The sequence below is a fragment of the Vulpes vulpes genome, chromosome X (assembly GCF_048418805.1).
Source record: "Vulpes vulpes isolate BD-2025 chromosome X, VulVul3, whole genome shotgun sequence".
Taxonomy (NCBI): Eukaryota; Metazoa; Chordata; class Mammalia; order Carnivora; family Canidae; genus Vulpes; species Vulpes vulpes.
This window is the reverse complement of record NC_132796.1, coordinates 98304016-98321410: the sequence shown is the minus strand read 5'-3', so window position 1 is coordinate 98321410 and position 17395 is coordinate 98304016. Positions and strand designations below refer to the sequence as shown.

The following is a 17395-nucleotide window of genomic DNA, read 5'->3' as shown; positions in this document are numbered from 1 at the left end:
ATCTTCCGTATAGTACTTAGTACCTACTATAATTATATACTTACATGTCTGTTTTTCCTCCTATAATGTGAGCTTGAAAACAGAGACTATGACTTAACTTACTTTTATATTCCCAGCACGTAGGACATAATAGACATACAATAAATGTTTGTTGAACAAATGAATGAATGGATAAAAAGAGCTAAACTAGCCATTCCACAAATATTTTTTTGATTTTTAAAATTTAAATTCAATTAACTAACATACAGGGCATTACCAGTTCAGCAACCCATCAGTCTTCTATAACACCCAGTGCTTACCACATCACACACCCTCCCCAATGTCTACCACCCAGCCACCCCATTCCACCCCTACCCAGCAACCCTCAATTTGTTTCCTATGATTAAGAGTCTCTTATGGCTTATCTCCCTGATTTCACCTTGTTTCATTTTTCCCTCCTTTCCCCTATGACCCTCTGTATTGTTTTTTAAATTCCGCATGAATGAGATCATATAACTGTCTTTCTCTGATGGACTTATTTTGCTTAGCATAATAACCTCTGGTTCTATCCACAAATATTTGAGTGCCTACAACATGCTAGGCACTGTTATAGTACAAGAAAAGAGCCAGAACTTTTTGCCTCTAAGACAGTTAGAACCCTGGACACATAGTTCTATTTTAAGTCTCTTCTTACATTTTATCTGTAGAAACTTCCAAATGAGCCACTTGTTTATTCATGCTTAGGAAAGAACCATTTATCTGGTGTTTATAAGTGAGCAGCATTATGACAAGTGGCAGTGGGAAAACACAATGCTCTTTGTCTATTCCCATAAATGTGCTTTAAGAGTCCAGACTCAATTTCATAGAAACCTTCTCTTTAACACTGTCTAGAGAATATAACTTAAAGAGATGGCGAAGAAGAAAGCAGTAAATGAAGACCAAGCCAAAGTGATTTTGCCAATAAATACTTTAATGAGAACCGAGGTCTGTAACATACATAGCAGTAACTGCCCTGGCCTATGCCTTCTGCTCTAGCCCAAATCTGGGGCTAATCAACTACATTTAACCAACATTTGAAAAGAAGGCCATGTTGAATGTCATCCATCAGTATCCATCTTCATAGAAGATACCAATCTGGGGCCAGAGTCGTAATGTTAACACTTCCTCTCAGGGAAAAGTTAACATGGTAACACAAACACATGAACAATTTTGAACCACCCTAGAGTTCTTCCATCAGGAGGCTTGGGAGACCAGCAGTTCAGTAAACACAACTTTGTCAAAATACATTAGAACATGGAAAAAAGGGAAAAGAGTAGAAAGACTGGCAGGGCTTGGCTCACATATAATTCAGTCCTTAGATTTGAAGCCTCTTGAGCTGCTCGTATGTAATAAAAAACTGAGGAGTAAGTCATGGAAGATCACTGGGTTGATAGTGAAGCCTAACCCTGTTCTAAAAGTGTGTATTGCATTCTCTTACACTGAGTAGTGTGTGCTCTTCTGAGTTACACTTGCTTAAGTCTTTTTAAAACCAATACCTGGCAAGTCAAGATGTGTTGAGTGCCCATTATGTGCCCATTATGATTTGGCATGTAGCAATAAAAACAGATTAAAACTCTAACATTTTTATAGTCTTCAGGGGCAAACAGGTCACACACACACACACACACACACACACACACACACACACAAGAATGTTAATAACAACATATAATTCAATGCTAAGAATAGTTACAGTCTTCAGGTGATTAAATCAATCCCAAAAGAGAGAGATACTATCTCCCTCAGCCTATAGACTCCACAAGGGCAAGGAATCAAATTTCACCCTGCAATCCTCACAATACACAGAAGCCATACACAATATGCAATTCACCTCTCTGCACAGAGGAGGCACTCAAACACAAGCTAAAGAAACGAGATCCACCCATGAGGAAAGAACCCTACTTGGCCTGAATTCCTTTGCTCTATGAATGTTTTCTGTTTTATTACTGCCCCAGTTATTTTGGTCCTATAGTTAGGAGTAGGAAATATGGACCACCTCAGCATGTTGGGCAAATCCCAACAGGGTTTCCAAAAACTTTGTAACCCCTTCCAGATTTGGTTGTCCTTAAAGAGGAAACCTTGGTACATCTTTTCTGCGGCCTTTAGTTTGTACTAGACTCCATCCTAAAGCCATTTCTCTACTTGGTTCCATCCTCAATGGTCACCACTAGATTGCCTGAGTTAATCACTTGCCTCAAGGTATCAATAATCAAAATTTCCTTCCCATAGCCTAGAATTACCTGGTAGCTTGAAGCATCTGTTTTCATTCTCATATTCTAAAAGGATACAATGATGTTCCAGGGTCCAAGTCGAAGCCAGTTTGGCCAAAATCCTTTATAGAGTGCAAAAAATCCCTCATGTTTCCACATCTGAGGGAAAGATATAATAAAAAATATAGTGAATTCCCCTTACTATTTACATCTGACACTTACTTTTCTTTTAGTACTCCTCTTCCATGTCCCTCCCCAACAACTTATGGCTCCATGAATGCTGTTTTTCTAAAGACATAATTTTGAATTCATATATACTCTAAATCTACCTGCTCATTCAACAAATATTTAAGCACCTTCCATATGCAAGGTACTCTCCTTGATGTTTACTATACTCTTCTCTGGTTTACTATTATTAATGTTATAATTATTTTCTATTATTACTATTATAGCAAACCAAAGAAAGTGTGGTAGCCAACCTCCAAGATGACCCCAATGAAAGCTACTACCAGTTTTTCATACCCTTGTATAACCCCTCCCACAACATCCCAGGAGAGGTCTGTGTCCCCAAGAGAATACAGCAGTAGTCTGTCACTTCCATGTTATGTTCTAAAAAATGTTTATCTAAAAGGCTTCTGCATCTGCCTTTTTCTCTCTTGAATTGTTCAGAGTAGAGAAAGCCAGCTGTCATGTCATGAGGAAAGGCCCAGATGGGTGAGAAAATATGGCTTCCAGCCAAAAGCCAGAGAGGAACAGAGGCTTCCTGCTAATAGACACATGAGTGATCTTCGAAACAGATATCGAAGCTCCAGTCAAGCCTTTGGATGGCTGCAGCCCTAGCTGACATCTGACTACAATCTCATGGGAAAATCTAAGCTGAAATCACTGAATTAAGTTGCTTCTGAATTCCTGACCCATGGAAACTGGGAGATAATGTATGCTTGTTTTAAAGCACTGAGTTTTAGAGTGATTTGTTATACAGGAAGAGAGAACTTACACAGTCCTTGCTTTTATGGAGTGCATACTCTAGCAGAGCTGACAACCAAATACACAGACTGATATATATTACATTCAGAAATAATAAATGCTAATAGGAAAATGAAAGTAGGGTAAGGCAATAGGGAGTTGGCCAAGCCACTATCCTTCTGTTTCATCATATTAAATTCTGTGTAATGCCATGGACTACCTCATATAAATGCTTTCAAGATTACATGAGGAACAATGTGAATTGCTTTCAATTTAGGTTTCCTGTTTTATACCATGGGGGTCCTACACATACCAACTGAGTGGTTATTAGAATTAAATTACAAATTATGCATACCAAAGATCATAAACTGATGGTGTGTTGAATTCAGCCAACAGAAACAGTTCCTATTTAGTGGACTGTTTTGTGTTTTTTTTTTGGGTTTTTTTAGTGGACTGTTTTAAAATATCTATTAAGTAACTACTGTATGTTAGGTACATTGAAAATGTTATTCTGCCCTTCCACTGGTGAAGTAAAATCCACCACTATACTAAAAATGGATATATTTGGATAAGACAATAATATGAGAATCCAAACTTATAAATATCCTCTATTTTCATCCTATAGTTTAGGAATACTAGAGATAATTATCTTTACTAACTACTTTTCTGAACCAACAGTAGCAGAATAAAGGCACCTTTTATAGAAACATAGTGGTAACAGGCTCCCCCCCCAACAGATTACCAGCAAATGCTGAAGTCTCAGACCAAAATTAATGTTAGAAAATTGTGAAATTCAGCCAAAATAAAACCTAGATGAAGAATCACAGACTGCTAAAATGGCAAGGGACCTTAGAGATACATCCAATATAATAAACATAGTTAATTTATATATTAAATTATAAGTAGTATCACTTTCTTGCCTGGTGCTCTTCGAAGGCTTCCCCATGGATTTCATTCTAATTGCACATTTTCTATGATGACCTGTAAGATCCTACATGACTCAGCCCCTACCAGTCTCTCCAGGTTCATTTCCTGCTACTCTCTCCTTCACTTACCACACTCAGCCACACAAGCCTTCTCTTTAACCCTTAAACATTAGCAGTTCATTTCCAACTCAGGACCTCTATGCCTGTTCTCTCTTTGTGAAATGTTTTTCTCCTAAATCTTCACGTGGCCACCTTCTTCTCATCAAGAAGAGACTTGATCTCTGCTCAAATGTCACATCCTCACAGTGTTTTCCTGGGTAGCCTAGCTGAAGTTGTTGCCTATCATCATTACCAAGTCACTGTCTAATGCTCTATTAATGTCTTTACAGCATTTACTTCTACCTGAAATTATATTATTATTTGTGTGTTTATTGTCTGTCTCCCTCAACTAGAATGTGGTCTCCAGGACAACAGGGAGTATGCTTGTCTTGTTTACCATTATATCCCCAACAACTAACACTGTCTGGCACAAGGAAGTTTCCTATAAATACCTAAATGAGTATTTGTTGGGTAAACGGACATACAAATACAATGAGGGTCTCTGACATACCCATGAGCCATATGAATATTAAAAAGCTCCAAACAGTGACCAACTCCTTCAGAACATTAAGACTAGGAGGCCCATTTTTTGGTTTTACACAGTTTTGTGAAAACAAACAAGAACTTTTGTAACAGAGACAACAGACTACTTCATAAACTTATGCATTCGTTCAATAAGCAGTTTGCTGTGGATAAAGTGATAAGATGCACACAGTCCTGCCTTTACAGTCTGGGGGGGGACAGGAAGACTTTAAAGCAATTAAAATAAAATGTAGTAAGTGTGAATAAATATAATATAATCATATAATGGAATATTATCCAGCCATAAAAAGGAGAAATACACTGATACACACTACAACATGAATGAGTCTTCAAACATTATGGTAAGTGAAAGGAATGAGTCAAAAAGGTCACATACTGTATGATTCCATTTATAGGAAATACCCAGAATAGGCAAATCTATAGAGATAGAAAGTAGTTCAGTAGTATCCTAGGACTGGGAGGAAAGGAAAGGGGGATGATAACTAAAGGGTACAAGGTTCCTTTTTGAATTCATGAAAATATTTTAAAATCGACTGTGATAATGATGGCCACACATCTGTGCATATACCAAAAGCCACTTTGAACAGGTAAATTTTATGATATGTAAATTAGTCCTCAAAAAAGATGTTTAAAAAAATAATGTTGACAGAGCAAGTACAAGAAACTATGTACAGATAACCTAGTTCAACAGTCAGGGAAGGCCTGTATGAAAAAGTAATGAGATCTGAAGAATGAATAGGAGCTAGCCAAGTGAAAAGGATATTTAGGCTAGGGTAGGGGCATCTATTTTTTTAATAATAAATTTATTTTTTATTGGTGTTCAAGTTGCTAACATACAGAATAACACCCAGTGCTCATCCCGTCAAGTGCCCCCCTCAGTGCCTGTCACCCATTCACCCCCACCCCCCGCCCTCCTCCCCTTCCACCACCCCTAGTTCGTTTCCCAGAGTTAGGAGTCTTCATGTTCTGTCTCCCTTTCTGATATTTGGGTAGGCGCATCTAACAAAGCATATGGCATAGATGAAAATTTGAGAATGAAAGAAAGTCTACTAGTAGAAATTGTACAGTACTTCTGGAATGTAGAATAAAGGTAGTAGTGATTAAGCTGTAGGAGGAAAAAGGGGCCAAATCATATAGAGTCTTGGGTCAACGAGAGGCCATTTAAGGATTTTAAGATAGAAGTAACAGGATAAGATTTGCAGCTGTTTGTTTCTATGTCAGAGATGAATGCATGACTTCACTCATCAGTGCTCTGGGATTGTTACTGATGAAAAAATAAAGCATGATGCCATCATATATAATGACAATATAGAGCAGTCATTATAAAGAATGTTAACAGCAAGTGAATGAGTAAACATAAGTAAAGGTTACTGACAATATGAAAATATGATTCTGGGATGCCTGGGTGGCTCAGTGGTTGAGCGCCTGCCTTTAGCTCAGGTAGTGATCCTGGTGTCCTAGCATCAAGTACCACATCTGGCTCCCTGCAGGGAGCCTGCTTCTCCCTCTGCCTATGTCTCTGCCTCTCTCTGTGTGTCTCTCATGAATAAATAAAATCTTTTTTAAAATGGAAGAAAATGGGGATCCCTGGGTGACTCAGCAGTTTGGCACCTGCCTTTGGCCCAGGGCGCGATCCTGGAGTCCCGGGATCGAGTCCAGCATCGGGCTCCCGGCATGGAGCCTGCTTCTCCCTCTGCCTGTGTCTCTGCCTCTCTCTCTCTCTCTCTCTCTCTCTCTCATGAATAAGTAAATAAATCTTTGGGAAAAAAAAGGAAGAAAATATTATTCTGGGGCACCGGGCTGGTTTGGTCAGTTAAGCATCATGCTCAAGTCATGATCCCAGGGTCCTGGGATTGAGCCCTGTGTCGGGCTCCCTGCTCAGTGGGGAGTTTCCTTCTCCTTCTGCCCCTCCTCCTTCCCTCATGTTCTGTCTCAAAAGAAAGAAAGAAAGAAAGAAAGAAAGAAAGAAAGAAAGAAAGAAAGAAAGAAAGAAATAGAATCTTTAAAAAATATATGTTTCTGCCAATACAACACAACATGGAGGTTCTAAGTATAAATTTTGGTGTATACTTTGGTGTAAACTTTTTAGGTGTATAATCTTGGGTAAGCCACTCTGATCTGAGCTCCCTTTTTTATAAAATGGAAAACATATCTACTCCACAGGATAGTGTGTGGCACATAATAAGCATTCACTAAATGCTACCTATTACTCTATTATTGTACCTTCTGTCTCCTCTTAGCCAACCTTCTTGAAAGAATATTTTACACTTGTCTACTTACTCTTGAATCCCATGGGTTTATCTGTCTCCATTAGAATTAAACTGTCATGAAGGCTAAAATGTTTTGTTCACCCAACTAGAACAGCACCTGGCACATAAGACTTAAACATTTTTGTATTCAACGAATGAGTAATTAAACACACTCTTCATACTAATCTAGCTTTTGCAAACACAAACCCAGAAAACCCCCTCTAGAACATAATAAATCCAATAGAAATTTTTAGTCTTTATACTGGATCTCTCTATTCCAGTTGACATTAAATAAGTACTCATTTCTTCCTGAAACTCATTACTCCCTTGGCTTCCATTACTCTTGTAAGCTTCCTCATTATCTTCTGTTATCTTTTGGTGTCTTTCCTAAATTCCCCACCTGCCAAGCCCTTAGCAACTGGTAATTCCCCAAAGTTATTTCCTTGGCCCTACCCTTTGTCCCTATAGCAGCTATTGTCAAGCGAAAGGAGAAGCATGTCAGAAATATAAAGGCGGAGCTTTTACCAAACTCTACTCCCCAGAGTCTGAGAATCATTTCCTCTGTGAATCACTGTTAATGGAAGTAGTTCATAATACTCTAGTGTGCTAGAAAGGGAAAAAAGTTGGGAACTCCTCTACCTTTTCTCCTTGATCTTCCCCTCCACAATTGCATAACACCCGTACACTACTGATTCCCCAGGCTCCATCTATACCCCTAAACTCTCCCCTGATTAAGAGTAAGATATCCAAATAGATCCACTGGGTGTTCCTCATGCACTTCAAACTAAGTGTCAAAATTGTACTGTCTCCCCCAAAACCTGCTCCCCTATGATGTCTCTGTCAATGAGTACCACCACATGGTCACCAAAACAAAACAAAAAACAGGAAGTCATCTCTGACACCTCCTTTCTCCTACACCTCTCCACACCCAGTCAATCTACTCCTGTTGACTTTATCAACTAAACTATTCTCAACTCTATCCCACCTTCTGCATCCCCACTACAATGCTCAAGTTCAGGCTTCATTGCCTCTAACTTAGATTACTATGAAAGCCTTCTAATCAGCTTCCTTATCTCTAAATCAGGGTTTCTCAAAGAGTAGTACCCAGATTAGCAGCCTCAGTAGCGTCTGAGAAATGGTTATAAATGCAAATTCTCAGGTCCTACTCCAGACCTACTGAATCAGAATTTGGTCATGGGGCCTCTGGTCATGGGGCCCAGCCATCTGCAGTTTAATAAGCCCTCCAGGTAATTCTGATGCATGTTAATGTCTTAAGAACCACTGCTCCAGGCTTATCACCTTAGATTAATGGCTTTCAAATTAGGTAAACACCACAATCACCTGAAGAGTTTTAAATACTTTCAACCTGGGTCCTACCCTAGGAAGTTCTGATTGGTCTATAAGGTAGATGCAGGAGCTGTTTAAGTTTCCCAGGTGATTCCAATGTGCACCTAAGACTAAGAACCACTGTCTTAGATTCAATCTCTACAAAGCCAAAGTGATCTAAAATACAAATCTGACCTGATTAAAATCTTTAAATAGCTCCCCGTCAAGTAAAAAGAAAAAAGCCCAAGCACGTCAGCATAGCATTCAATAGCCTTTATAACATAATTAACCCTTGGCCGTCAACATGAAAAAGGCACTATAGTATAGAGGTTAAAAATGTTGGTTTGAAACCAAATGGTCTGAGCTGAAATCCCACTAGCTGTGAAACCTTGGTCAGGTTAGTGCTTCAGGATCTACTTCATGGGATAATGATGAGGATTAAGTGAATGAATATATGTAAGTCTCATTAGAACAGTATCTCATACACAGTAAGGCATTCAACAGATGTGAGTTACTATTATTCAAGATGCCACCAACTTAGACTAAAATTCCCTCCCATGGGTCCCTGAGTTTATCACTTACCAAGCTGTGTTGGTTATCTGTATACCTGCAGTATACTCTTATTTATCTGTATCTACTAAAATGGTGCCTGTTAGATAATAAATCATTGTTAAACTAAACTGATAGCAGCAGAAAAACCATATGGAAATGTCATATTTTAGCTGCAAATTTTCTTTTTGTAGATGATCACCAATGATTATATAATACATTTCTGACATTCAGCTTCCTACATAACAGCAGAAACTTTTCAAAGGCAAAGTGTGAGCAACAGCACAATATTGAACTGAAATTGAGTACCAGATTTTCTATTACAGGGTCCCCATCTTGTATGAAGCAGGCAAATGTGGGATATGTTAAGTCCCTTCTCTCAATAATTCTACATGGTACTATCAATAAAAATATCCTGCAGTCTCAAGCATTCAAACTGGAATGATAATTATTAAGGACCACTGTGTATCAGCAGATTGCCAAGGAAACATCTTTTCTACCTGGGAATTATTCTGAGAGGCTATTAAAATATACATAATGATTCTTCCATCTTCAAAATGATACATAGCAACTAAGAATAAGGACTGAATGTCTGAGACATCAAAGAAAATTAAAAATGCAAACCAAGCTTACAGTGTGCATACCTTTAAAATACCATCCAAAGTACCCTTGTAGAGGTCCACATGTCCCACAATTGCTCTCTGGTTCATCATGCGAGTTCGAACCACATCAACTGGATTGGAAGCCAGAGCCCCGGCCAAGCCACATGTAAAGCTGGAACTAAAGGTGAAAACTTTAGGAAGAGACTGCACCACTTCCAACCCTGACTAAACATACATTGAGCCCAATGTACAATGAGTCAGACTCATCAGATATGCGAGTTCGAACCACATCAACTGGATTGGAAGCCAGAGCCCCGGCCAAGCCACATGCAAAGCTGGAACTAAAGGTGAAAACTTTAGGACAGACTGCACCACTTCCAACCCTGACTAAACATACATTGAGCCCAATGTACAATGAGTCAGACTCATCAGATAAAACCTGGTACTTGCCTTTTCATTCCAATCTAAAGAAAAAGGAAACATTTTCTAAAGAAACAGGACTCAAAATTTATTCCTATGGGGTACCTAGCTGGCTCAGGCAGGAGAGTATGCAACTCTAGATTTCAGGGTAAGTTTGAGCCCCTTATTACAGTAGTTGGCTGGCTCAGTCGCTTGAGTTTCTGACTCTTGGTTTCAGCTCAGGTCATGATCTCATGGGTTGTGGAATTGAGCCCCTTGAGCCCCTAGGGATTGGTGATTCTCTCCCTCTGCCCCTCCCCCCACTCATGCTCATGCATGCTTGCTCTCTCTAGAAAGAACAGATAATTTTTTTTAAAAAAAGTTATCCTTTACTTTTTAATCCAAAACTCAGCCTTTTGCGGGGGGGGGGGGGACTTATAAGTCTAGCAAGATCTCTAAGAAGAAAGTATCACTCATCATCTATTAGTTACATTAAATTTTCATATCACAGCATCATATACCAAATGCATTTCAGCAGTAGTGTCATAAAAGCTGCAAGATGGAGAGAATGTAAGATGAGATTAACAACAGTTTTCAGCCCAAAATTGTGGTTTTGTTTCACAGGCCCTGCAAATTTTCACTTTTTTGTGATTCTCATTGAGAAAAGTTTACTTTCTAATAAAAAATTAACCAAAGCATATAAGGGATAAGTTTAGATATAGAGGCTGTGTATGAACAAATGCAAATCCTATAGACATCTGATAGGCTATTGTAATAGACACTGCTACCAAGTACCAAAATACCCATAGCATGTGGTATCTCTGTACAAGTACTGGAAGGCTTGAAGTTCTAGTGATAAGAAAGACAGGGGTATTTATACCATCTGTACCCATTATTGATTCTATATGAGGACTTCAGTGAAAGATGCTTTTTGTGCTCCAAATAATAGAAATATGGAATACGTACAACCTCTCACACTTACACAAAGTGAGTTAAAATTGTGTCTCCCATCACCCCTGACAATATTAAGTGCTTCTTTGTAATATCATAGACTGGCAGCTCTACACCCACAACGATGGCAGCCCGCTGAGCAGTTGGGACGACACCCTGCAAAACATAAGTGATATTACACACCAAAAAAATACACAAGTAAAAAAAAATACACAAGTAGTGACATAAGTCTAAAAGTGAACAATATAGTTTGAGAGTTAGAAAGTAACATAACATAAAAATCCAAGTCTGAGGTACAGAGGGTCATTCTTTCAAATCAATGACTAATAGTGGAACACTTAGAAATCCAAATTTACTTATTGTACTAAAAATAATTGATATGACACCCAAAGCACAAGTGACAAAAGAAAATAAGCTGGACTTTATCACAACTAAACATTTTTGTGATTCAAAGGATATCATCAAGAAAGTAAAAAGACAGCCTACACAATGGGAGAAAATTTTGCAAATCATATATATCTGATAAGGGACTAGTAGTCACAATGTATAAAAACTCTTACAATACAACAATAAAAAAAATCCCAATTTAAAAATGGGCAAAATATCTGAATAAACATGTCCACAAAGAAAGATACACAAATGGACAGTAAGAATATGAAAAGATGAGCAACATTATCAGTCATTAAAAAAGGCAAATCAAAATCACAGTGACATAATGCTACGCACCAATAGGGTAGCTATAATAATAATAATAACAATAATAAAAAGTATTGGCGAGGATGTGGAGAAATTGAAACTCTTATACACTGCTGGTGAGAATGTAACACGGGGGCAACCGCTGTGGAAAATACTTCAGGAATTCCTCAAAGGAGTTAAACATAGAATTACTATGTGACTCAGCAATTTCACACCAATTAATTATTATTCAGCCATAAAAAGAAATGAAGTGCTAATAAATGCTAAAACACAGGTGAAACTTGAAAATAGTATGCTAAATGAAAGAGGCTTGTCACAAATGCTGCATATTGCATGATTCCATTTATATGAAATGCCAGGATTGGCAAATCCATAGAGATAGAAAATAGATTAGTAGTTGTCTACAGCTGGAAGGGTTGGGGAACATGGAAGTGGTTGTTAATGGTTATGGGGCTTCTTTTTGTGATGATTAAAATGTTCTAAACGTACACACTGGTGATGGTTGCACAAGTCTGTGAGTAAACTAAAAACCAGTAAATTACACACTTTAAGGGGCGCCTGGATGGCTTAGTCGGTTGAGTGTCTGCCCTTGATTTCAGCCCAGGTCATAATCTCAGGGACCTGAAATCAAGCCCTGCATCCGGCTCCCTGCTCAGCAGGGCATCTGCTTAGGATGCTCTCCCTCTCTGCCCCTCCTCCTGCTCACGTGACTCGCTCACTCTCCAAAATAAATAAATAAATCTTTTAAAATTACACACCTCAAGATGGTGAATTTTATGGTATGTGAATTATCTCAATAAAGATGTTACAGGGGCAGCCCCAGTGGCGCAGCAGTTTGGCGCCGCCTGCAGCCTGGGATGTGATCCTGGAGACCCAGGATCGAGTCCCACATCGGACTCCCTGCATGGAGCCTGTGTCTCCCTCTCCCTCTACCTGTGTCTCTGCCTCTCTGTGTCTATGAATAAATAAATAAAATCTTTTTAAAAAAATAAAGATGTTACAAAAAAAATAAAACCATGACACAAAAGTGAGTGGAGAGAGGAGAGCTTCTTAGTTTAATTTATAGAATTTTAGGATGTGCAGAAAAGATACACCAGGATGACAACAAAGGTATAATGCAGCCAGGGAGACCAAGATAAGAGGGTACTTCCTTACAAGTCCTCCTGCTATCAGCTTTTTGCTCCCTAGCAGAATATTCCTATTACAAATCATGTTACAGCACAGGGATGCTAGAACATTAAAAGTCATGCTTTTGAGGAATATTAATAATAGAAGAAAATGCTGATAACATTAAAGAAGGCAAGACATTTAGTATTAATCTAACTTTGAGAAAAAGGATATATGCACACACACAAAATTTTTATAAAGGATTAGAAAGAATACAGCAAAATATTTTTCTTTATCTGGAATTAGGGTAAGAGATAAGTTAATTTTCATTGTTATGCCTTTATATATTTTAAAAATTCACAATAAATGTTTTACTTTCATAACTCTGTTTAAATATAACTTAAAATTAAAAATAACACTCCACTGGGACAACTGCTTTCTGGGATACCTGTTATATTAAAGTTCTCAATCACCTATAAATTCCTAAACTCAATTTATAAAGTGGAAGCAATATAGCTGTGCTATCACCAGGAAATATCAGATTGTGCTGATCAGGCTGGCTGGCCCAACGGTGCCTTTCTCTCTGATCCTTCCACCTGCTCAACTGTGTTAGAAGATGATCTTCACAGAAGTCTACCTTGCTGAACAGTAAGGCCCCAAACTGGAGCCCATGGGCCAAATTCAGGCTATAGACATGCTGTGTGCCCTACACAGTATTTCTAGACAGCTGAATTAGCTGTCAACATAAAAAAACAGGATACTTCACATAGGAATGCAGATTTCCAACTTCTCTTGAAAGCCCAGAAAATTTGGCCACACTGGATTCCCATCATGCATGACAGCAATGAACAGGGCAGGTGCTCTCCAATTCACCAGTCCCCATTACTCTCTACAGTCTCTTCAACTCTGATATAAGTTCCAGTTACTTTGTTACTGCACTTGAGCTGTTAATTCTTACAATGGAGTCCGAAAATAAAATGTTACCAGTACCCATGTGACAAGCAAAGCAGGAAAAGAAAACACTGACAAAGAAGACCATGTGTTTGAGGAAAAATGCAAACCTATTTTCTTGTTGAAATGAAAAAATATTCATGTATTTTAACAAGCAAATAATACATGGCTGAGTTAAAAGAATACATAACACATTGTACTTCACTTCTTTATCTTACATGTCTGGAGGATGTAAGCAGCCTGGATCATAAAAGTAGCTATGCTCCATTCCTCAAAATATTAGACATAGAATTACCAAATGATCCAGCAATCCCACTTCTGGGCATATACACAAAAGAACTGAAATCAGAGTCTTGAAGAGATATTTGCACACCCATATTCAGAGTAGCATAATTCACAAGAGCAAATATATGGAAACAACCTAAATGCCCATTAACAGATGAACATATAAATAAAATGTGGTATATACACACAATGAAATATTATTCAGCCTTTAAAAAGGAAGGATATTCTGATACATGTGACAACATGAATGAACCTGGAGGACATTATACTAAATAAAGTAAGCCCGTAACAAAAACAGAAATATTGTATGATTCCACTTTACATGAAGTACCCAGAAAAGTCAAATTCATAGAGACAGATAGAAGGATGGTCACCAGGGGCTAGGGAAAGGGGGTAATGGGGAGGAGTTGTTTAATGGGTATGGAGTTCTAGTTGTATAAGATGAAAAGCATTATGGAGGCTGGCTGAATAACAATGTAAATGTACTTAACACTACTAAACTGTATACTTAAAAATGGCTAGGATGGTAAGTTTTATGTTATATGTATTTTACCACAATTAAAACTTTTTTATTAAGAATAAAGTAGCTATGTTCCCCTGACAAAATCTCCCTATTGTATTTATTGTTCTTTGTCTTTCCCTTAGCATTACTTTGTGAAAATTTTCTAGTTAGATCCATTTTCTGGTTTTAAATTAGACTAGTCAAGAAAGTACACCCTCTGTTGTCAAAAAGCAAACCTCAAGGATCATTAATGGATGCTAAGATCATTAGGTGAAAGGTTATTAAATAATAAAATATATGCATGTTGTTAGAATGTCACCCTACAGATTACCCACTAATTACAAAAGGGGAAAACTTTTATCTTTTATGTTGGTGAATTCTGGTGGACATCATCTTACCAAGTAATCAAATTCAGCATCATTAATTGTGCAATAACCTAACATGTACTTATTGCTGTGATGCAGTATGAAATATACAGTGGCACCTATGAAGTTCTCTTATCAAAATGTTTAACAGTAATCTAATCAAGCCAACACATCTAACTTCCAGTTTGCAGGAAATACAGGGGAAATATTCTATAAGAAAACTGATCTGGGGATGCCTGGGTGGCTCAGCGGTTAAGAGTCTGCCTTCTGCTCAAGGTGTAATCCTGGAATCCCAGGATCAAGTCCCATATCAGGCTCCTGCGTGGAGCCTGCTTCTCCCTCCACCTGTGTCTCTGCCTCTGTGTGTGTGTGTGTGTGTGTGTCTCATGAATAAATGAATAAAATCTTAAAAAAAAAAAGAAAACTGACCTGATGTCATCAATAAAGGAAATCTGAATATAAACTAGGTATTAGATATTAGGGACTTTTTAACTTCCTTAGGTGTGATAATGGTATCATTATTATGCATTATTATGTAGGAGAATGTCCTTATTCTTAGAAGGAAATGCATAATGGACTATTTAGGAGAGGGCCATGATGTCTGCAACTTCCTTAGAAATAGTTCGGAAAAAAAAAAAAAAAAAAAACAGGGGCACGTGGGTGGCTCAGTGGTTGAGCGTCTACCTTTGGCTCAGGTCATGATTCCGGGGTCCTGGGATTGAGTCTCACATGAAGCTCCCCACAGGGAGCCTTCCTCTCCCTCTGCCTATGTCTCTGCCTCCCTCTCTATATCTCTCATGAATAAATAAAATCTTAAAAAAACAATGAATGTGATGTGTACATTTATCTGTGTATACTACATATGCATAGAGATAAAGAAAATTTAGCCAGACTTTAACAGTCATTTAATCTGGGTAGGTAAGGTGTTCACTGTTGTTCTTTCAACTTTTCTGTATGCTTGAAAATTTTTATAGGAATTTGGGGGGAAATAACAAAGGAAGAAAAAAAAAGCTCTCTTCTTTAAGAGTCTATTAATGAATTTCCCATTCTACTCTCTGTATATTCTACTAGTAGTCCTCTTTAGTATTATAATATTAAGTGATTAAAATAAGATAAAAAGATATAGGAACAATAAAAAAGGAATATAGATATAAGACTGGATAATAATATGACAAAATGTTAACAGTGATTATCTCTAGCTAGCAAAAGTACTGGTTTTTTTTCTCTTTAAAGATCTCAGTATTTTATAGTACAATTTTTACTTTTTATAAGGTTAAAAAAAGTTGTCTTAGGTAAACAGAGACTATCATAAACATATATTGCTGTGTTAGTATAAAACTGGTGGCATAATATATATTGAAAAACTAAATTCACTGTGAATTTGAGCAAATCAGAATGACTACCTCAAATAATGTAGTAACTTCTCTCAACCTCCAAATATTAGGCAGAAATAAAGACAACTAGAAAGCTTTGATCCTTTCATAGGTAATAGAAGCTTCTTACCTTATCCTCTGGGTTACCAAGAATCAGTGTAAGATGACAATTCATAGGTTTATGGCTTTATATATGCAAATTATACGAAATGGGCATAAAACAACACCAGGAAAAGAGTACTCACTCTCCACAGACCCCTGGTACCTTCTTGTTGATATATATCGATGAAGCTGCCAATCATGCTGCCTTGGAACAAGCTCCCCTGAGCCTGCATTCGAATCTAAAATAAGAAGATTCTTATTCTCTGTTTTAACAGAGACCAAAATAAGATGTTTCACACATTCAAAATAAAGAAAACAGTATTTGGGAATTATCAGAAAAATTATCCTGCTATTACAATAAAATTAATGACAAACTATATATTTTTAAAATGTAATTTGTGTCAAAGTATATTTTATAGAGCAGCCCCAGTGGCTTAGCGGTTTAGCGCCGCCTTCCGCTCAGGGTGTGATGCTGGAGACTGGGGATCGAGTCCCGCGTCAGGCTCCCTGCATGGAGCCTGCTTCTCCCTCTGCCTGCTTCTCCCTCTTTCTGTTTCTCTCTCTCTCTCTCTCTCTCTCTCTCCCCCCCTCCTCTCTCTCTCTCTCTCCCTGTGTCTCTAATAAATAAATAAATAATTAATCTTTTAAAAAAAGTATATTTTATAAAAATGATTTTCATCAGCCTTAAATTCCTTATACTTAGCCCATCAATTCTGGAGCTGAAAGAAATTTTGCAAAAAAAGAGAAAACCAGTATTCAGTGAGGGTAGAAAACGATTCATTTAAAATTTGATTAGTTTAGTAAAAAATTAGAAACAATCCACATGTCTAAAAGCAAAAACAAAGGATTGGTTGCATAAATTATGATACGTCCATTTAATGGGATACTATGCAGCCATAAAATTTTGTTGTAGACTATCTGTTGACACGGAAAATGTCAGCAATTAATCACTAAACTGAAAATGCATGTTGCAAAGCAGTATGTACGGCTATGTCATTTTTATTAAAAACATGTAACTTATGGGGTACCTAGATGGCTTGGTTGGTAGAGCATGAGACTATGAGACTTTTTTATACATTTTTTAAAGATTTATTTATTTGAGAGTATGCACATGTGCAGAAGTGGGAGCCGGGGGAGAGGAAGAGAGAGAATTTCAAGCAGACTCCCTGATGAGCA

The 17395-nt window shown here is 37.7% G+C and overlaps 1 protein-coding gene across 8 annotated transcripts in view; it reads right to left on the bottom strand.

The window, feature by feature from the left end:
- Nucleotides 1–928: 928 nt before the first annotated feature.
- Nucleotides 929–17395, bottom strand: part of SLC25A14 (solute carrier family 25 member 14) — a 32327-nt gene continuing 15860 nt past the window's right edge. For 7 of the 8 annotated variants that reach the window (XM_026018124.2, XM_072744819.1, XM_026018125.2 and 4 more), the window contains 5 exons: nucleotides 16363–16458; nucleotides 10870–10994; nucleotides 9531–9666; nucleotides 2307–2387; nucleotides 929–1375 (listed from right to left, as the gene is read on the bottom strand). In XM_026018124.2, coding sequence (XP_025873909.2) covers nucleotides 1334–1375; nucleotides 2307–2387; nucleotides 9531–9666; nucleotides 10870–10994; nucleotides 16363–16458 — 480 coding nt within the window. In that variant the 3' untranslated portion in view covers nucleotides 929–1333. The other variant, XM_072744818.1, reaches the window with a different exon arrangement.